Source organism: Lissotriton vulgaris, chromosome 11 (genome assembly GCF_964263255.1).
Source record: "Lissotriton vulgaris chromosome 11, aLisVul1.2, whole genome shotgun sequence".
In the NCBI taxonomy this organism is placed as follows: domain Eukaryota; kingdom Metazoa; phylum Chordata; class Amphibia; order Caudata; family Salamandridae; genus Lissotriton; species Lissotriton vulgaris.
The window spans coordinates 1,052,140,946-1,052,163,706 of NC_141699.1; the positions used below are offsets into that span (position 1 = coordinate 1,052,140,946).

General features: G+C 41.2%; 1 protein-coding gene across 19 annotated transcripts in view; it reads left to right on the plus strand.

The window, feature by feature from the left end:
- The window catches only part of TNIK (TRAF2 and NCK interacting kinase), a 724,668-nt gene that overhangs the window by 589,923 nt on the left and 111,984 nt on the right, over positions 1-22,761 (plus strand). For 10 of the 19 annotated variants that reach the window (XM_086944405.1, XM_086944396.1, XM_086944403.1 and 7 more), the window contains 2 exons: positions 6,663-7,091; positions 21,009-21,173. In XM_086944405.1, coding sequence (XP_086800531.1) covers positions 6,663-7,091; positions 21,009-21,173 — 594 coding nt within the window. The remainder of the gene's footprint in view (positions 1-6,662; positions 7,092-21,008; positions 21,174-22,761) is intronic. The other 9 variants (XM_086944406.1, XM_086944407.1, XM_086944408.1 and 6 more) reach the window with 1 other exon arrangement.

The following is a 22,761-nucleotide window of genomic DNA, read 5'->3' on the forward strand; positions in this document are numbered from 1 at the left end:
GTCCCGGCCCAACACAGAGGCTCCTGTGGCTAGGATGATTGCCCAACGTCACCTCCCGGTCCCGGGCGACCCCTCTTTCCTCTCCCAAGACCCCACCCCTGAGAGCTTGGTGATCCAAGCCTCACGCAGGTACTACCGTTAAAATCCAGAAGAAACTCCAACAAATCCAAAACGCCTCAGCCAGGATCATATTAGACATCCCGCGTAACGAACACATCTCTGGCCACCTGAAAGACCTCCACTGGCTACCCGTCAATAAGAGGATCACTTTCCGACTGCTAACCCACGCACACAAATCACTCTACGACATCGGACCAGAATGCCTCAACTCACGACTGTCCTTCTACACCCCCTCCCGCCAACTACGTTCTTCCAGCCAAGCCCTCGCCACTGTACCCCGCATGAACAAGACCACCATAGGAGGAAGATCCTTCTCATACCTGGCAGCTAAAACATGGAACTCACTCCCCACTTACCTTCGCCTTACCCAGAACCACCTAGCATTCAGAAAGCAACTTAAAACGTGGATATTTGACAAGTAATCCTCCTCCCCTCCCTAAGCGCCTTGAGACCCTCTGGGTATGTAGTGCGCTATATAAATTCTTTGACTTGACTTGACTTGACTCGACGTCCAAAGGCTCATTCCCTAATGCTCAACCTGATAAGGAATCCAAAAAGCTGGACCAACCTGGGAAGAAGATGTTTTCTTCCTCCAGCTTGGGACTGTGGTTGGTAAACACTGCATGTCTGTTGGGCCGTTATTCTCACTCAGTGTGGCATATGATGGTGCAGGTGCTGCCCCAGTGTCCAGAGGAGGCCTGGACCGTGCTTTCTCGTGCAGTTGCCGAGGGGAGAGACGCAGCAAAGTTTACCATCCGATGTGGACTTGACACCGCTGACTCACTAAGTAGGACAATTTTATCATCGGTAGCCCTTCACCGCTATGCCTAGCTAGGGTAGACTGGTTTTTCTGGGGATGTCCAGGTCACCCTGATGGACATGCCTTTGATGGCTGTCGCCTGTTCAGCAATAAAGCAGACAGTGCGCTAGAGTGCTTCAAGGACTCTCGGGCTACAGCCAAGCCCTTGGGCCTCTTAACTACACACCCTGCACTGTCTGCTTTTCTCCCCTTTCGTGGCTACGGAAGGGTTGCCCCACCATGTCTCTTCCAGGGCCACAGGCCGCCGCAAGCTGTTCAGCCCCAGCACGGCCGGGATCGTGGGAATCACCGCTGTGGTTCAGGGGGCCAGCGGGGGGGTCAGTCCACCTGCAGCCTCCAAACCATCCTAGTCTGACCTTTCAGGCCCATCACACGCCAGTGGGTGGCATGATTCGCCATCATCTCCCCCACTGGTGTACCATCATGTTGGACAGATGGGTTTTGCAGATAGTACAAAGGGGCTACTCCCTCACCTTCAAGACTACCCCCCCACCTTTGAGACTACCCCCCCAGCCATGCCACCTCAGTACCATCTTATGTCAGTGGATCATCTGGCCCTTCTCCAACAGGAAAGTATGGCTCTCTTGGCCAAGGGAGCCATCAAATGATTTCCTGCCCCAGAAGTAGGTCATGGTTGATATTCCCACTACTTTCTGATGCCCAGGTAGGAAAAAGGCTTGCGTCCTATCTTGGATCTCAGGAACATCAACCACTTCCTGTGGAATGAGAAGTTGAAAATTTTGACCCTGGCTTAGATGCTGTCTTCCCTCGACCCTGGAGACTGGATGGTAGCGTTGGACTTGCCGGATGCTTATTTTCACATGCCCGTCCTGCTGGCCCACCAGCGTCACCTGCAGTTCATGGTAGGCCACGAGCATTTTTATATTACCGTGCTCCCCTTTGGCCTTACCAGCACCCCTCGGGTGTTCACGAAAGTGTTGGCAGTGGTCGCAGCTCATCTGCGCATATCAGGGGTTCCAGTCTTCCACTATCTCGACGACTGGTTGTTGAAGGCGGGCTTGCCTCAGGCAGTCGTCTCCCACCTCCAGACTATGGCCGACCTCCTGCATTTGCTGGGGTTCTCCATCAATGTGCCGAAGTCACACCTGTCTTCCTCTCAGAAGCTCATTTTCATGTGAGAGGTTCTGGACACCACGCAGTTTTGGGTCTAGCCTCCTGAATAGTGAGTCCAGGATATTCGCGCTATGACTCTGATCTTTTAGCCTTTATCCCGGTGTTCGGTCAGTATGACCCTCTGGCTACTGGGCCTGATGGCCTCCTGCATCCTGCTGGTGGATCATGCCAGATGGCATATGCGGGCTCTACAGTGAGACCTGGAGTTCCAGTGGGTACAGCATCAGGGAAACCTGTCCGATTGCGTCCAGATCTCGGAGGGCATAGCATGCCAATTGCAGTGGTGGCTCACAAACCAGGATTGGGTCGATGGCAGATCCCTCTCCCTTCCTCAACCAGAGTTCACAGTGGTGACCGATGCATCACTTCTGGGATGGGGTGCCACATGCGGGAGGTGGAGATCAGAGGCCTCTGACAGAGTGCAGGCTCCATATCAACCTTCTGGAGCTTTGGCGATTCGTCTTGCACTCAAGGCATTCCTTCCCTCTGTCCGGGGAAGAGTAGTGCAGGTGTTCATGGACAACATCACTACCATGTGGTACTGCAACAAACAGGGCAGGGTGGGGTCATGGACCCTATGTCGAGAGGCTCTTCGTCTCTTGACATGGCTGGAACATCAACGGATATCCCTGCTGGTTCAACACCTCTAAACGCCAGAGCGGACAAACTCAGCCGCAGGTGCATGATGGATCACGAATGGCGTCTTCACTCGGAGGGTGGCACAAGGTCTCTTTCAACACTGGGGAGATCCTTGGTTAGATCTAATCACCACCGAAAAGAATGCGCAATGTCAGAAATTCTGCATGTTGGAATTTCCAAGGCGGCACTTATTAGGCGATGCTTTTCGTTGCGAGTGGAGTTGCAGTCTTCTATATGCCTTTCCACCTATACCACTTATGCCCAGAGGGCTGAAGATCAAGCTCGACTGGGCCCAAGTCATTCTTGTGGCTCCGGATTGGCCACAAAGAGTCTGGTACCCCGAGCTGCTCACCATGGCCATCGATCCTGCTGCCTCTTTGGGAGGATCTTCTGTTGCAGCAGCAGGGAACGGTCCTCCACTCAAAACTGTCCAGCCTCCACCTCCTTGTGTGGAGATTGAGCGGCGGCAGTTGATGTCATTTGACCTATGAAGTATGCGATGTTATCTTGGTAGCCAGGCATCACTCCACTAAGACGGTATACACCTGCAGATGGAAAAGATTTCTGAGGTTCTCTTGTCACTGATTTCTTTGGCCGAGCAGGGCTCTGCTCTGGGCACTATTAAGGGCTACCTTTAGGCCATTTCAGCCTTCCTTAGGCTTCCTGATCGTCCGTCTCTTTTCAAGGCCCTGTTTTAGATAGCTTTCTTAAGGGCACTATTCATCTTTTTCCTCCGGTTCCCTTCGTAATGCCTCATTGGGACTTGAACTTGGTTCTTACCTATTTTATGTGCACTCCCTTTGAGCCGCTACATAACTGTGTTCCCAGACTTCTCGCACTGAAAACTGCCTTTCTGGTAGCCGTCACCTCTGCATGCAGGGTGAGTGAGCTATAAGCTCTTTCTTCCAAGCCTCCCTTTCTGGCTGTCCATCCGGACAAGGTCGTCCTTAGAACTAGACCTTCCTTTCTTCCCAAGGTGGTTACTTCTTTCCACACTGACCAAACCATCACTTTGCCCACCTTCTTTCTGCCTCCGCATCCTTCGAAGGAGGAAGAGAGATCTGAATCCAAAATGTGCGCTTTTCTTCTACTTGGATCTCACCAAACCATTCTGGGTGGCGAGCAGCTCTTTGTTAGTTGGGTGGGCACTAAGAAAGGTCTGGCCGTGCACATACAGACCATATCCAGGTGGGTCGTTTTGCTCATCAACACCTGCTACATTTTGGCAAAGAAGTAGCCTCCAGTGGGGCTGCACGCCCATTCCACCAGGGCGACCACAGCTACTACTGCTTTGGGATGAGGAGTCCCCCTATATGACATCTGTCAGACAGCTACGTGGGCATCGCTGCACACGTTCACCAAACACTACTGCCTGGACAGTCCAGTCCGGAGAGACAGCTGCTTTGTCTGTTCTGCTCTCCAGGACTTTCTGGTGTGAACTTGGTTTGCAGACCCACCTCCGGGGTTGGAATTGCTGTGGTATCTATTCTAAGGTAAGGAATCGCTAACTAACTATTTCTTTCAGATGAACAAGTTACTTACCTTCGGGAACTATATATCTGTAAGGAACATAGGTTAGTTATAGATTCCTTACCGCCCCACCCATCCTCCCCGTTCTGCAAACTGATTTCTAGGGTTAAGTACTTCCTTTCAGGGCCCTAGTTTTGTGCACCAGTGGTCATTGTCTTGCATGGCTCTGCACTTCTGGCGTGGAAAGTTGTGTACAGAACTGACGTCCGCGCTCGAGGGCGGCGCCTATGTAGCTACCGCAATGTCATCCCGGCGACTACAACACCGACAAACACGGAGTCGACCGACGCCACCTTTCAATGTGCAGGAGTACTACTGATGAAAAATGTTCCAGATCTAGTCTGACGCCTGGGGGTAATTCTAAGGTAAGTAATCTATAACGAACCTATGTTTCTTACAGATATATCGTCACCGAAGATAAGTAACTTGTTATTTATCTCCATTTTACTTTTAGTGGTTGAACCATATTTTCCATCTTTCCACAATTGGTATAACGTTGTCCAATAACCTCCATTTATCAATTAGTAGTCCAGCTATAAAAGGTATACAAAAGCAATGTTCATAGAGAGGGAAGTTTCATCCAGAACTTTGCCCTGAACTAGGGCTGCTGTGGATGCAGTTATATGATCCAAATGGACATTGCTTAGCAAGAATGCGTCATTATGCATGGTCCACAGGATTGTGAATGTGTATATATATATATATATATATATATATATATATATATATATATATATATATATATATATATATATATATATATATATATATATATATATACATATTTATTGTGTGTGTGTGTATATGTGTATATATATATATATATATATATATATATGTATATATGTATATATATATATATATATATATATATATATATATATATACTGTAAAGTTTTATCTATAGACCATTTTAAGATGCTGATACACTGCTTTAACCTATCAAGAACCACTTTTGCAACTCTTTAAGCATTTGCAGAGAACAGTATAATTCAGATGTTGGATTGGGTGTTAGTAGATAGGACCTATATGGATAAACTAAAGTGATTTTCTCTATGTTAATGAATGAAGAGGGCATTAGAATCTTTTCTTATAACTTAATTAATTTCAATCCAGTCCTGGCAGATTTTGTGGGAACCAGTATATTCATGAAAACATCTATATGCTGCCAATGTGTCTAAATTAAATTAGTTCTCATTACTCGGTGCTAAGGACACACAATTTCTTGAAAATTGGTACATTCTACTTTTTGCAGCATTGAGCAAAGGGAAGGATTTCTTATGAATCATTATATATTTTACTTCTTCTCCCGGAAAGATATAATACTTGATACATAAAGTCAAACACCAGGCCTCTGTGCTAACAAAGGTAGCCCAAAAACTGTCTTCCTTAGATTAACTGGGACATGTACAAGTCTGCCTCAGATTTGAGGTCTTTTCAACCCCCACATGCCTATAGCTTTCATACATAGTTTTGTATTAATAGGACAGTTGATATGTAGGCTCACTCAGTGAGGGTAGAGAATATGTAAATTCTTCTCTAGTCTCATACCAAGGCTCTATATTTCACTCTCTCTTTGAGGGAACCACGAAGAGTAGGTCTTTGCCTAAACCTGTGCTTTGCCTGAGCTCTTGTACTTTTAACAAAATCTTCTTAGAAATTTCGGATGTTGGAACATAAAATACTTAAGCATGATTATTTTTCATTCTTTTCATGAATACCATTCCATCTACTTTTCTGTCCAAAGTATTATGGACGAGGCTTTACCTAGCTTAACTTGCACAATTTTGATTTATTTGAGAAGCACATGTATATGCAAATCTAAACAATTTTTGATGTTTAAATATAGTTTGTGAAATCTGTTGAAGTGGGCAGACAGAGGTCACAAAATGTGAATAGGAATACAATACACCATAACATACCAAACTGACCAATATTTGTTTTGTTGATTTAGAAGTGCCATGTTTAATGGTAAACAACCTTTCATCTGAAAGTAAGACAGGAAGACAAATGTTCTGCAAGTTACCTTGTGATATTAATTTCAAGAAAAAGTTCAAATCAATTTCCAACTGCCAAGAAAGTGTAAGACATTGTAGAAGGACTGTTGGTGCTGCAAAATTTTAAGAGCAAATACGCATTTTTCAAATGCATTAAAGTAGCACTCAGAACTGAAAAAATCTAGCAATTGTATAAACCTGCACACATAATATAGAAAAGGTTGTGTGAACAGTTGATAGAATGAATGGGATATCACAAATGAAAATAATATGGAAACGTGTTACAAATTAGACAACTGCTGATAGGAAAATGAATTGTGGTACTAATTGCGGTCACATCCTATACATAGTGTCCTTTGTCATTGTTTGTTTCAGTTTGTTTTCTGTTGTAATAGTTTCATTTTGTGTGATCCTCCTCCCAGGTACAACAGCGGTCTCTTAGTAATTCACCTGTTCTTCCTCATAAGGATCAGCATTCTTCTGTTATCAAACAAGTGCCATTGTTAACGATGGAGGCATCTGCAAATCAGACATTCATCAGTAAGCCTTTTTCCAACCCTCCCAATTGGCAGCCAAACAGTAGACCAAAGTCACAGATTGAGCAGGCATCTGGCCTGCGGAAAGTGACTGATTTTCGCTCAGCAGTCGACATACCAACAATTTGCATCTCTCAACCTGATCTGCAAAATGAACAGCGATCACTCCAAGAAAAAGATGCTCTAGATGCCGAAATAAGATTCATTCTCCAGATGCAATTACAAGGACGTGAAGCTATGAAAAAAAATGTGACATGCATAAAGGGATCCCGGTCACAAGGATGTAGTCCAGACAAGGAAACAGAATCCCGAAAGGTTAGAAGTTTTTCTGGTACAGATTTAGCAGAAAAAATATGTAATTCCCCAATTAGTAAACTAAATGTTCACCAAAATGGGATCCATAAAAAGCAGGATAAGTCATGTCCTCTGTCACTCACTGAAACTAGTAAGTCCCCAGCAAGGTATATGGAAGCCAGTGTTTTAGGACCCTCTCATCCTGAGCAAGGATTTAGAAAAAATAAGTATTGTACTGATATTCAAAGGAGAAGTGTGGCTGAACCTGACCTTTTCCATTTTCTGGAGCCATCTGAACAGCACCAGTTGAAACAATTAGATGAAAGAGACCACAGTCACTCTCCATGCGGTTGTTCCCCACTCAGCACTCACTTGGACGATTCACTTTTCTATCCTGTCTCTTCTGACAGAACTTCCTTTAATTCTATCGCTCCGATCAATACCAATGTAATTAAGACATCGGAAGCTTTTCTTGATCATTTGTCTACTCCACATGATTCAAGAACATTAATGAATTCTCCTTTTCCTATGGATCTCCTTTCTTCTCAGGCTCCTCCTTCCAATGCCTCCTATGACCCTTCTCTACACATTCCTAGTCACACACATACTTATCCTTCCAATGTATTGCCTGAGTCTTCTAGTTCACATTCTAGTAGACTCAGTCCCCAGCATGTGCCAGTCTGTCAGCTCCCAGAAGAATCCGGTCTTTGCAACGTGAAGAAAATTGATCTTGCAGCAAGGACACCGGTTTCGGGAGCTGGCCTGCCATTAACACAGCAAGCCCAGTATGATAGGCACTCCTTTGATGATGGAGTGACAGTTCGAGTCAAACCACATAAATATGAGTCAAAGGATAAAAATATCACATCCATGAAGGAACCCCTTTTAGATACACTTCATCCCTCCTTGCATTTTATAATCTCAGAGCCTATAAATTGTCCTATTGACAAATCTGTAAATATGCGTTGCCATTCACCTATTCAAAGAATAGAGGTTGAATATAATGAACAGAAAGAATATAACAGCAGGAGAAAGCATGATTCTCTATGCCAAAATAACATTCTTTGTCCAGATGCAATTATAAGGAAGAGAACCTGCAAAATAAAATGAGACATCCATAAAGGGATCTCAGTCACAAAACTGTAGCCCAGACAAGGAAACAGAACCCCAAAAGGTTAGAAGTTTTTCTGGAACTGATCTAACTGAAATAAAAAGATGTAATTCCCCAATTAGTAGACCAAACATTCACCAAAATAGGGATCCTAAAAACCCAGAGAAGTCATGTTCTCTGGCAGTCATTGAAACTAGTAAGTACCCAACAAGTTTTATGGAAGCCAGTGTTTTAGGACTCTCTTATCCTGAGCACATTTGTAGAACAATTAAGTTTGATTCTGATATTCAGAGGAGACTTGTGACTGCACCTGACATATTCCAGTATTCCAAGCCATCTGAGCAGCACCTGTTAAAACAATTACAAGAAAGAAATCACAGTCACTCTCCATGCAGTAGTTCTCCACTCAGCACTCACTTTACAAATTCCCCCTTCTGTCCTGTCTCTTCTGAGAGCACTTCTTTTCATTCTGTAGCTCCATTCAATACTATATTATTAAGCCATCAGAAGCTTTCCTTGATCCTTTGTCTACTCCATATGATTCAAAAATGTTAATGAATTCTCCTTTTCCTATGGATCTCCGTACTTCTCAGGTTCCACCTTGCAATGCCTCCTATGACTTTTCTCTACACAGTTCTAGTCGCACACCTACTAATCCTTCCAATATATTGCCTGAGTCTTCTAGTTCACATTCTAGTAGACTCAGTCCCCAGCATGTGCCAGTCTATCAACTCCCAGAAGAATCCGGTCTTTGCAATGTGAAGAAAATGGATCTTGCAGCAAGGACACAGGTTTCAGAAGCAGGGCCACAATTAACACAGCAATTCATTGATGACCGAGTAAGAATTCAAGTCCAACCACATGAATATGACTCGAAGAATTAAATTATCCCATCCATGAAGGAACCCGTGTTAGATACAGATCATCCCTCCTTGCATGCTATAATCTCAGAGTCTTTAAGTTATCCTATTGACAATTCTGCAAATATGCGTTGTCATTCACCTATTAAAAGAATAGATGTTGAATATGATTAACAAGAAGATTTTAACAGAAGAAAGCATGAGAAATGGGATTTCAATTGAAGATTATCTTCGTTACAAGAGAGGGGAACAACAGATGACGGAGATCTAGGATCTTCTTTTCCAGATCATCTCCTTCAACAAATGAAGCTTAATTCAAATCCTTAAATGAGCTATATGAATGTAAACAATTATGCCCAGTCAGCTGTGCAAAGTAATGATAGACTTATAAAGAGTCAGGAAACGGAGATAGATCCCATTCTCGGTTGGGTTTCTCAACACTAAATTTTTATCTAAATGCACCATGATCTTTTCCTCAATTTGGAGTTTTTAAATATATGCCTTATTTCACTTCTCTGAATTAGAATTATTTTCAGCCATCTGGTCTAGTTCTACCTCTTGCATATTCTTTATCCTAAAATCTTGGTCTGATCTGTCATAACTGCTACTTTTACCACTGATCTCCTTCAGTGCATTTCTGCCTTAAGTATCGATGAGCCTCAAAATTTCTCACGTTTTTTCCCCTCTGTTTTCTGATCCATGAGCAAACGTAATCTCCTCTGTTTACTAGCAGACTGAAACTAATGTGTCTTCAGTGGACCCAAAACAACATATAGTCTGTATGAACCACATCCACTTATGAGTAGTCAGTACATAAAGGATTCATTTACAAACTGCTCTTTTGCAAGGTTTGGATATATTGACGTGCATGATAACAAGAAGAGGTGTTTGGTGGCCTGCAACTAAAGAAACTGATAAGCATATCTGTTACAATAGTATGATTGGTGTGTTACGTTTATATTTTACTAACTATTTTGACAGTTCCTCAAACAACATTTTAACACACAGTATTTGTTTCCTGCTTGCGAGTGTATATTCTAACAAAGCTGCAGTAACAGAATTACTAACTTAGCATATATATAGATATTTATATATATATATATGTAACAGGAAATGACTCTGCTTGTGGTTGTGACAATGATATGACAAGCTAAGCTAGCTCATTGTTTTCTATGAATCTTAATAAATAGCCTTGTATTTTCTTAAGGAAAAAATAAAAAGAAGCACAGCTTTATCTCTTGACTTGTAACCAGTGCTTTGTGCCAATTAAATTACTGTTGAAAATAAGACAGTGAGTCAGTCAGTCAAGATGTGCTCAGATTTCAAGAGTGAGGATCATAAACTGCGTTTGATGTGTTAATGTAGAAAGCTTTCCATTTTGCAGGACCCAGAACATTTTATAAATAACTTGGTATCTTGATTAAAGTCTTGCAATATTTTCCCCTCAATCCTTGCAGTTGCAAGGACAAACCTGCAATATCAAAGGTGAAAGAGTTGGTGTTTCTCACTAAGGAGAGCAGAAAGGTGCAGGTTGTAAAGCTTGAATTAATTTTATCCACTGATAATTACTCGGGGCTGCATCTCAGTCCATTTACTTTTTTTTGCCCTCCATGGCACCTCGCACAGGAGCCAGTCATGTGCAAATCAGTCTTGGTCCTGCTCCAATTGGAGCAGCCTAACACAAACAGCCAGGATAGGTTCACACTGAACGGGACCGCATACATCCCCAGATGGGTTTCAGCCTATTTGGGCCTCTTCAGTATGGTTAATTTGAGTCCTTTAGCAAAATGAGCATGGGACCTACATCAGGGCATACCTGTCTCACTGAGCAGAGGAAAAAAGTGGGTGGATAGCTTGAATTCATATCAGACACTGATGTATTTATTTATAAAGTTTTATATAGTGCGAACATGATCCCAAGGGATATCAGAGCGCTTTACAATTATGGGGATAGGAAGGTGACAGTTGCAGTACATGTGTCCAGTCGGAATAAAGACAGAATCACATATCAAAATAGAACTCCCAGGACAAGAATGGTTACAGGTACAAGGGGTCAGCAAAATAATAAGAAAATAACTGGTATATAGCGAGATGGGGGGGGAAAGTGCATGGAGAGAGAGAGAAAAAAAGAAATAGCATCCAGCACAGGGCTTAAAGGTGGAAATCCAATGCATTAGAGCAGACTTTCCATCAACCTATTAAGGTAGGAACTTGTTCATAAGGAATCTTTTTACTTCCAATTTGAAGGCAGCCTTGGAGGAGATTCTACGTATTTCCGGTGGGAGAGAGTTCCAGATCTTCGCTGCTGAGCCGGAGACTGATGCTTTACCCCTAGTCTGATAGTTAGTCAGGCTCCATCCTAGTTCATCCATTTTTTCCCCACAATGCCCTTTCAGACAGAAACCAGACATATGCAAGTCAGTCTTGGTCCTGCTGCAATGGAAACAGTCCAGCCTGAACTGCCAGCCACAGTTTTCTGATAAGCACCACACTGGTACTCTCAGACTCTTTGGTTCGATGTGGACAAGCAGTCAGACTAGCTCAAAGAAGGGGGTGTGGGGAATGGGTCAACACAGTTTTATTTGCAATAAAGATCTGAATGTTCAGTTAGAGTTGTGAGTTTTTGTAAAGACCCTCCATATTCATGTCTCATAAATATATGTGAAAAAAACAAGTGAATAAAGAAAAAATATATATAAATAAATGCACAAAATAAATGAGATCAAATTGCGAAAGCACAGATCAAAGACCCAAAAACAATGATGCGGTTATAATAAAGTGATGTCCAATGCCACCATAGATCTAAGTTTAACACACAATTTACTATTTTTACTAGCTATTAAGAAGTGAATAATTCTTAATTACAGGATCTGAACAACAGAACTGTTCTGAAACATAAAATGGGACAATGCAGTTGCTATGAAATGGTTGGATAGGTTAGACACTTCTCACATAATTATAATATTTGTAGTTACATCCTGATTGCAAACACAATGCTTTAAGATAGAGGATTGCAATCATTTGGCAAAACATATGTACTTTTTATTGTGTTTGTAAACCTTTGTCATTCGCGATCCTAGTTGTGATCACCAAAAATTGCTGAATTAAACTATCTTAGGTGGTAAAAGACAAAACAGTGATCAAGTATGTAGGAGATACCACAAAGTATCTTTGCAAAGGAGCTGAAGGTTTCTCAAAGATTGATTTCGAAAAATAGAAATCTCTTGGCATAGGGTTAATGGTGGTCACTAGGAATATTGGATAACTTGCGACCTGGAATCTTACTGAATCCCAAGCACCCTGACCGACGAAGATGTTGTGTGAGTCTCTAGTACACAAAAGCTCTTCCTAGCTTGCAGAAGTCCAATGAGGTGCTTCAATTCTGCATGCAAAGGCTCGGTCAAAAACAATAATGATGATTTCTTGTGGCAGCCATTTGCTGAGGGAGGATAGAACTTCTACAAATGCCTTGTCCATGCCAATGGACTCCTTGGACTGACAGGACTTTTCAGTCAGGTCAGTGAATCACAAGTATCAGGGCAGTATAGCAGAGGTTCAGCAGCTTCTTCAGGCATGCTCACAGCAGAAAATAAAGGATCAGTACTCAGCTACATGTTCTGGAAGCATAAAGACAAATCTCTTGCAGGCCTCATCCATGTTGTTGAGATATTTCTCAGGCTGGAGGTGTGCTCTAGGCTATCTGTAAAATTCTTGCCATTGGACAGCAGCCATCACACAACTGCAATGCCCTTGTCTGGTGGTAAAGCATGTGTATTTTTCACAGACCGGTTCAGGAGCAGAGGAGGAGAGAAATACGTGAGGGGGCATCTGTCCTTGTTCTCTTAGGGCAGCTACTATACTCAGCATAAACACCATTTCTCTGAACGTAAAGATGTTCATGATCAGCTATCATGGTTAGTGATTCACAAGATATCTTCGGTATTCCCCGTTAGCTAACATTTCCATAGACCAAAACTTGAAAAAAACAGACACAAAGAAATGTTGCTGCCCATTAATCATTCTTTAGAAGGGTATGACCATAAATCTCACCCTTCTATGCACCTGTTGAACCCCAAACACTATATGACTTTTACTCTGATGCCAGAACACTATACTGCTACCGCCCACCAGAATCTGTGCCGAAGAGGTAGAGATGGTATATAAATAAGACTACAGGTTCTCCCAAACTCAGAGTACGATAAGATTGTTAATCGAGTGAACCAGACTTGCATTTTCGATATTGTGATGGTTTCTCTTGACTAGGCATTTCAAAAACCCATGTCTGCTAAACATGCATTGGAACCTCAAAATGAAGGGAAAATGTCAGGGTTGGGACAGCTGCACATATGATCAGGGAATTTGCTGTATGAAAATGCTATTAACCGCAAACATTTATATAGTTCTTTAATTTTGTGCACTATGGGTTACTCATAGAATCTCCAAATTCCATATGTGCACAGCCTGTGCTATTCTCATATTAATTTCCTGTTTTTAGCTTGGTGATGGATGGTGATGAGCTACAAAAAAAATTCAGAGATAGGCAGTGATGTAAACTTCCATTCACCAATTAGATTTCACATTATGTTTCATAATATGTTGAACTTGTGAAGTCTTCATATGACCCATGTGGATTTGGCATCACAAGTGAATACAATGGAAAATAAGATATGCAGGGGGCAAGGCACAGAATTACATGGGTAGGTGGCAAGTTTTGCAAAATACCCTAACTCCAGAATGGACATTTTCTGTAGAAATTCATTGTGGGAGTTGACAGCTCTGGACGAATGATGGTTTGATTTTAATACAGATCTTGAGCCAAAGAAGGGCTAATGTACAATGTATAGGACCTTAAAGTCTGTAATCCTGGCTATACCTAGCCAATTTAAGGACTACGGTTCCAAAAGCTTTCAAAAGCAGATGGCCTATAGAAATCAGTTAAGTCTGCAAACAGCAAATTAGAAATGGATCCTATGTGCTCCATATGCACTGTCCATGCACGTATAGACAAGAGCAATTCCTTATACTTTTTAGTGCAGATTAAAAGGTAACTGAAAGGAGTTTTTGACCCATCTCGGGCTTTACCTCTGTTGCCACCTGAAATTTGTAAAGGATCAAAATGTAATGATTAACATTAAAAAGGTCACCAATGGCTCTAATGGTTGCTAAGGTCATAAAGAATGGAAACTATGGCGAGTTCTGTAGATGAAATTCATTTATTGCACAATTACTTAAAATCATTACAAAAATAACACTTCATGATAAAAGAAAAATTCTCAACAATAAAATGTTTTGATGTACATTAATAATCAATTAATAAATACCATAAAAAGGTGACTCAAATATTTATATCAAAAATCCATAAGGGGCGTGAAATTTTACTCCTTTACTTGGTCACCATGCTAGAAGGGGGATAGTGCATCAGGTTGCTCTTCAGTGGCTGATTGGACATTAAACGCTAAGAATTACAATTGCCAATCAGATGATTGAGCTATTGCAGCCTTCATAAATTTCATGACGCAAGTGGCCAGTTATACAGAGTTCCCTCTCAAGCATTCCTTCCCAGGAGGTCCAAATGTTCAAGATGCGCCAAATTGGTTGTAGCCAGAATTTCCTTAGTGGGGCCAACACCCCGCAGATGCATAGCACATGGGTCAATGATTCCTCTGCATTTGTACATAGGCAGCATCACCTGTTGTTCGCCTCCAGGTTACTCCATCCATACCTATAGAGCTTCAGCAGGAGTAGACTGAAACACAGGCTGATTAACTCCTGTTTCAGTGTACTGTTAAGGGGCAAGGAAAGGTACACTAGCTCATAAAGCGTTGAGGCCAGACTACCATGACCCAGGTTTATCACTGCTTGTGCATCCAGATCTACCGATGTTAACCTAGCATGTTTTGTCAGTAGCTTGGCCACCACGTAAGCAGGAAGCCCGCTTGACCATACTGGTCATGCTTCCAAGGACTACAAATCATGTGTTAAAATCTTGTGAGGTTAGTCCAAACTTTAGTTTTTGCCAGTCTTACGTAAGTTTAAGGTTCCAGGGCATTGTTGCCCTCTATAAAGAACCGATGTTGGTACAAAATAGCATTCTACAATGATTAAGTTAGAAAGATAAATACTATATAAATAACATGAAGCTTATGCAATTAATGGGTGGATAGCCAACATGTTATATAGCTATGTGGTGCATTATTTTCCAGGTATATTGTTGGTGAACAAGAAATTTCCATGGTTAGAGGGTTTAAACTCTTTAGGATTTACCGCTGGTTTCTCAATATTTTCTAGGCGTACTGGATAAGGACCATTAGTGGCATTGAAGCAGATATATCCATACACACTTTTATTTTAGATACATGAAGATAGCCTATTGCTCATTTCTTATGAAGGGATGGTGTCTGATGATATCCTAAGATGCCATTTTTAGTCTGTCTTTAGTTTTATCATTTTACTGACTAGGTGAAAGCATTAATTTTCTATAAATGTATTATTTTTAATATTTAACCGGAAAAACCTTTCTAATACATTTAACACCCAAAACGCTCACCCTCAGTGATTCTGGTGGAAACAGTATCCTTTACAAACATCACATCAAAGAGTTTCTTCAATGTGCCTTTTAGATTTTTCAGGTATTGTGAGACTAGAAATGCTCAAGGTGGAAATAGGTTTAGAATAAGAGAAGTTTGATATAATGGGCCTTATGATTGTTCAACAGTAGTACTCTTCTCTTCCCAGGTATTAGTCAAAATATAGTAGTGTAAACAGTGTAAGGATGTTTGTTACTGTATTACAACTGTAAATGGTGACTTTGATATTGATAATGCACACTCAGTGGCGCTTTAGGCTGGTAATAATGTTCTGTTACTCGTGTGTCTTCTATGGGTTGCCGGTATTCCATTGTTCTAATGCTCTGTACGAATGTGAGGCAGAATTTCCTGGGACAAAGTAAGCTTGAAGGTTCTGAAGTACAATTGCAAAGGTAATCCTATGTGCATAGAATAACATACCTGAATTAAATTCAGCAACTCCTGATGGAGATTTCCACCTAGTTGTGGGAATGTTAGTCCCCAGCCCCTAAATCAGGGTGTGGAGACACCCAGAACTTAAAATACAGTTATAAAGTTACTTATGGTAACTTTACAGAATACTTTAAGTGTACATTTGCCAAAAGTCATACTACATTGCACAAACGGTAATTCCAACCATGTAAATTGAAAAGAACAGAGAAACAGTCAGTGCCTCACATGAAAAACATTTCTACTGGAAGCACATAAAAAAAGCGCATACCCTGAACTCTGCCTTCTTCCCCTTAGTCTGTGAGACACTGTGGAGCCATGTCATTTTGTCTTTTTGTCTTTGTGTGTGGGTGGGTGGGTGGGTGGGAGTGTGGGTGTGTGTGTGTGTGTGCGTGTGTGTGTGCTTGGGACATGCAGTATGTTAGGATGTGACAGTAAGTGGGCATGTAGAATAGTGTTAGATTTTATTAATTATATCTTTGTAAATCCCTATGTATATGCATTTGTTACTTCTATATTTATATATTGTGATTTGTACAGGTGTCTGCAGTCTGTACACTTATTACTATTTTATTTTATTTTTTATTTAAAATTACCTTTAGTTTTTAGATTTCTATATAGTGATATATATATATAGGTGTGTTAAACGTCTAAATGTATAAGACCAATTTTGTACATCAATTTTATTTGTTTTATTTGTTTTAATTTTATTAAATCGGCTTATGTGTCTACAATTTCCAAAGCTATAGAACCATTTTTCCTTTTTTTAATATTTCCTCCTTTTCTTTTAGGCTTTGTGCTGATTGTGTTATTCCCTACCACGATTGATTGTGTGTGATTCCCTTGCAGTACCCATGAGTGGCATTCTGTGGGGCCTGACTTGCTACAGAGCTTGGCTCAAGTGGATTTTGGGCTATTTGGGCCTTGGTACTACTAGAGTAGATACAGATGTACCTTTGGTAAACTGCAACTGAGTACTCTTTGTTTAAGGTGTGTTTTAGTGGTTGTGTGTCCCTCCTTGAGTTACCCTTTACTCTTTCCACTTTCCAGTAGAGAGCCTCCATTTTGCAACCTCTCCCCCTTGCCACTTTTAGATTCACAACAAAAACTGGGTACTAGCAGTTAGACCAATAATTGAGGAAGTGACCTTTGAAAATGTATTTTGCAGATATCCAGATTTTCATCATTTAGCACACTAGTGGTGCAGAGGGAACTTGTCTAAGTTCTAGGGACAGCTCATTCCTTCTTTGCTACTAGTACCATGAATGATCTGCAGCTTCTGCGGGAGCACTGTACTCTGTGGATCTGACTTTGTAGCGTATTGGATGTTCTAAGGGATCTCAGTGGATTGCAAAATGTAATAAGGTGTTGTGTACATAAAGGACCATGTTTGTGGTAGGCTCGATTCGCTAGGGGCAAACCTCAAATTCGATCCGGTTAACTACAGGGAGCCAGTGGAAGTATCTGAGGTGCAGTGACATGTAACTTGATGCAGAAGATTCAAATTCAGAAGGGCTTCAGAGTTTTAAACAATTTGTAATTTGTGTAAAAGGCATTCGCATAGGCCCTTACACAGAGCACTGGATTTATCTAATCTGGATGTGAATAAGGCATGTCTAACAGTTTTACCTGCTGATTTGGGAATAATCGCTTAGATTATTTTAAGTACTTTTATCAGAGCAAAACATAAGGGCAGTTACTGATGTGACTTGGTGATTGAAGGAAAATTCAGCATCAGATTTAACTCCCAGACAGATTTTTGAGCACTTTCCCCAGGGTCCGGTCTGGTCAAGTCAGAGAGCCAGCAGGAGTCTCTTCTGAAGGAGATTTCTCCAGTTATGGGGATTTCAATTTTGTCTGAATTTAATTCCAGTCATTAGATTTTTATCCAATTAGTGATTGCTATTATGCATTGATTAAATGCTGACTTCACATTGCTTACATTTTCAATAAGAGAGAGAACATTTGAGTGTTGTCATTGTATGTAAAAGGCTACAGCTGAGATTTTTCACTGGCAAAATATTATTTTGGGACATTTTTGATCTAGCGATAATAGGCATTTATTGCATGTTTTATAGAATTTACAGTATGTTTTTTAGTTGGTTTGTATATTTTTTAAGGCACGGTTTCCTTCAAGCCAACACAGCTTCTTTTAGCTAAGTTTTATTCTTCTGAGAACCACCAGGATGGATGGCATGTGTTCCATTGGCTACTACCTTTTGTGGGAGCACAGATATCCATGGCAATACTAATCCAAGAGTTAAAGGACTATGTGTCATTATAGTTGGGAAACACAGCTGCTTCTTAACCTAGAGTGTCTTGGAGTCTGTCCTGTGGAACCCAGTGCCATGGCCATGTAATACTTTTCACAGTGCATGGGGGGGGGGGGGCTTTCTAGGTGGAGTGGACTATAAGGTAACTGGTATCACCCCAAATTAAAGTAATGGGATTGGAGCAGGAAAGAGATTTTGGATTGGTAGGGAAGAGATTGATTATGTGGCCTGCATTGTGTATAGTCACATTGTGTTAGACTAAGGGCCAATAGCTCCTCCTTAAGTTATACTGCTTGTAAGTCCAATAGATTATCCATATCGATATTAAAATCTCCCACTATGGAGAAGTTTACATGTTTCAATAAAAACAGGTAGCTGCTTTTCTAAGGCAAATTGAAACCAACACGGAGTAACTAGGCGATCTTTAAGCCAACACATCTAAAAGAGAGGAAATGTGACTTATTATAAGCAAAAACACCTTTCCCTCCATGTAAATCTTGTTACAGATGTTTGAGGTTAGAAAGGAAAAGCTTTAACAAAAGATGATGGCAAGTTCACCTTGTATGTTATTAAGGTGGTCGGGTGTACACTAGCATAGCCTGAGGGAATCGCTGATACAATGTTTGTGCTAAGACTTCATTAAGCCATGCTCCAGTTCTGAACATAACATTAGCGCTATGTATTAAAGTAAAAAAAAGTCAAAAACGGTCAGGTCAGAGACGTAACACAGGCCCCAGCACTGCAGGGGGCACCCAACCTCTCAGGTGCCCCTCATCCATTCCAAGGGCCCCATTCAACCCAAGGCCAATGAACATCTATGATTAATGGCAGACTCTGGGGTCCCTCTTCACAATCTGCGGGGGGGGCATTATTTTACATTATGCCATGGGTTCAGGCAATGTTTAGCTACAGATAGTGCCTTTAACAGGAATAGTGCCAAGGGCGATCTTGTCTACCTATTACTGATCACTATGATACATTGATCAAATACTGACTTTGTACTGCTTATATTTTCAGTAAGAGAGATGACAATTTGAATTCTTCCCTTGAATATATTCACTGCTCCTCACCAAGAAAGCTCTGTTCAACTACTGGCTACCTGAACTAGTCACACATATTCAAGAGGCATAGACATAGAGGAAGATGGTAAAAGTCCAGACTCCCAGGCTTTGAAATGCCCTCAATCCATCCATAAGATCCAAACCACACCTGTTAGGAATTAGAAAACTCTTGAAGAAAGGCTTTCTGTCTCACCTCATCACAACATAAGTCTCACAATCGAAGAACACCAAACTCCTCGTCTCTTGCCTCTTCATTCACCTGTACATTATCACTTCTTTTAGAGCTCTGAAATAACAGACAGTTACTATGCAGCACTAAACAATCTAGTATACATCTGAAAAAATGGAAGATAAAATACATTGTAGGAACTTAAAAAGAAATCTCAAAGTTGAAGTAGTAGTTTAAAACAATGTGGTAAACATAGGCAAGTGTTTATAACTTTTGGGAAGATGTAGAACAGTGTTATGGTCCTAGGTTTATCATCCTGGTTAACCAAATGAACTCCTTGAACACAATGAACTAGCAATTGAGAAAATAACAGTCAATAGTAGGGATAACATCGGGTCGTTTTCTGGCCATAGAGGCACAGAGTATAAGACAGCTTGCTTATGAAGTAACAAACTTGGGTGTTGTGTCCCTATTCAATTTCGCTTCTACGTTTGAAGTTATGAAAAGGGGCATATTTCAATTAAACTCTTGTGATATTAATTAGCTCTTATGGCATCCTAGTTCATTTGCGGGTCCTGAGGAACAACACATTAATCATCTGTTATAAGATTTCGACACATGAAATACTTGGAGAATGAGTGGAAGGTAAATGTTGCAAAGAATATCTGCAAAATTCTCAGTCAAAACTATTTGGCGCTAGAGAAAACTGCAGCTATATATCCTAATACAAATCTGCTTTAACGCATGTTGCTTCCATTTCCAGCTTGAATAACATGTTTTTTGTGATATGTTGTGTTTCTTCCGAACACTAACCTTTGTGTGAAAAGTTGAACAATATGCATGTCAACAAACTGAATGTGGGTTACTTGCATGGACTTGTAATGGACTCTTACACCTCTTCCTGGTAATTACTAATGGGTTAGGTGCTGAATTAACATTTGTGAAATTACCTGTTTGACATATTTTGAGGAAGTGGTTTGTATGATTCTGCTACTCATGATTTTTTTCTGACTACGTCAATGTCCACTTTTTCAATGAAGGTCCTGTGGAACAGACAGAGCATTCTTTAGACTGTAATTACACTCAGCCATTGTATATGTTGCTGAAATTACTACTTTTGAAGATCCTGTGTTCTCTATTGGGTAACAGAATAAAACACTTTGACAAGATTGTTCCTCGTATGTTAGTGTTGGTCACTAGACCTATTCTATTTTCATTAGGTCCGTATGTATTTTGGATCACCAATTTGACTAATAAGTGTGGGTGATCAATCACAAAAAAATCTAAATTTTATGGATCTTTGAGCCTAGTCAAGAAAAGACTCCTAATCAAATTTTGTATATACAATTACGGGCTAATTGGCAACATATTAAATGGCTATAGTGTGTAAGGCTCTGGGTGGTTATTTAGGTCTTCTGGTGTATATTGATTTATCTTGTTTTCCTCAGGTAGAGGATCGATCCAGGCTGAATAGACAGAGTTCTCCAGCAATGCCTCATAAAGCAGCCAATAGGATATCTGATCCGAACTTGCCTCCTCGATCAGAGTCTTTCAGTATTGGTGGGGTCCAGGCTGCACGGACACCTCCAATGCACAGGACAGTGGATCAACAGGTATGACAGTCTTCGAAAACATTGTATCAACAACATAAAAGGGAAAGCAAAATTAATTTCATATCGCATAAACTTTCCTCTTTCGTGGTTGGCTTCAAGTGGAAGGTAGTAGTAAAACGTTTCTTCGCAAGAAGGGAGGGATGCTAGGAAAGTGTAAGTAAGATATTTTCTTGGTCAGCATTCTAATAAATTCACCATTGTTTTGCACTGGCTATAAAATTGGAAGACTGTTGCACCAAAAGTGCAATGTTGTTCTTGTGGGTGAAGATGGCAACTGTGTGAGGCCGGTGCAGGTGGGGCCCACTACCACTTATTTTGGGGACCAGCACTTATTTTTTTTTCAATAGACTAATCCAAATAGAGAAAGAAAAAACACAAAAGGAGGAGAAAAGAGGTAAGAGAGAGACAGAAAAACTAAGAAAGAGGGAGTAAAGCCGGGATGAAGAAGAATCTTTAAGAGAGAGAGAGATAAAGAGGCAGGGAGTGTCTGGTGGTGGATTAAAGAGGCATGAGTTGGAATCAAGACTGCACAGCCTTGGTAATTGGCATCTCAATCTTATCTTCTATAAGACCAGCTTTAAGCTTCTGAGTAAAACTTTAGGACTCGGCACTTATTCTTTTACTAATAAAGCACTGGTCCAGGGGACTTGCAGTTGAAGAGCTGTGGCCTCCGCAGAGACAGGGTTATGTTGCCCATTGATAGGAGACAAGAAGAGTGTGGTAAGTCTGTGCACCTCCCAGATGAGAAAGGATCACAACAGATCCGAAATAGGGAGGGGAGAGTGGATCACTAACCTGACCTGCTTAATGGGGTAACAGTCATTCCTAAACTCAGGTAGACAGTGTGCTGTGAACCCCTTTCCATCTTGCCTCTTAACGGTTTTCCTTTCGGCTCTCCATCCGGTCACACAGTCCCACCCAATGCTTTCTCCTTTTAACCTAAGGCCCTGAGCCTTTTCTGCCTCTAAGAACCTCCAAACATCATCATGTATATTCATTATGGGGCAACCCAGTATCCCTCGGAACATGGGTAATAATTGAAGTCAAAGAACAATGGTTCCATCGAAGTAAATGTTTACATACTCTATTGAGCACATGAGTAAAGCAGAAAACTCTTACATTAGAAAAACTTTAATTTGATTACTTTTGGATCCGTGCTATTTAAAACGAGTGATCTACTATGAACTCTCAGTTGATGAAGACTTGGGTTCAACCCAATCAACACCACGTCTGCGACCTCTAGGAGACCGCAGCACTAATGGTCTGCAGACCACCATATTATGCGTTTCCCTTGGGGCCGGCGGTGTGGCTGCGGAAATATTTCAGCAGTGGTGAGCACTTTTCCATATGTATCGATGCCTGTGTGAACATTTCGACTGCATGTGTCGAATGCACACATATGCATGATACATGTGGAACAAATACCACATACCCATTGCTGCTGTCTGACCCATATGTGGCAAGTACTGGCAATGGGTATATGGTACAAAGAGGACTTACCTGTATTTCAACACAAATGGTGTTAGATTCTTCGAAGTGAAGAAGCTGCTGTGAATGAGGCCCTGGAGAAAGGGATCCACGTTGAATG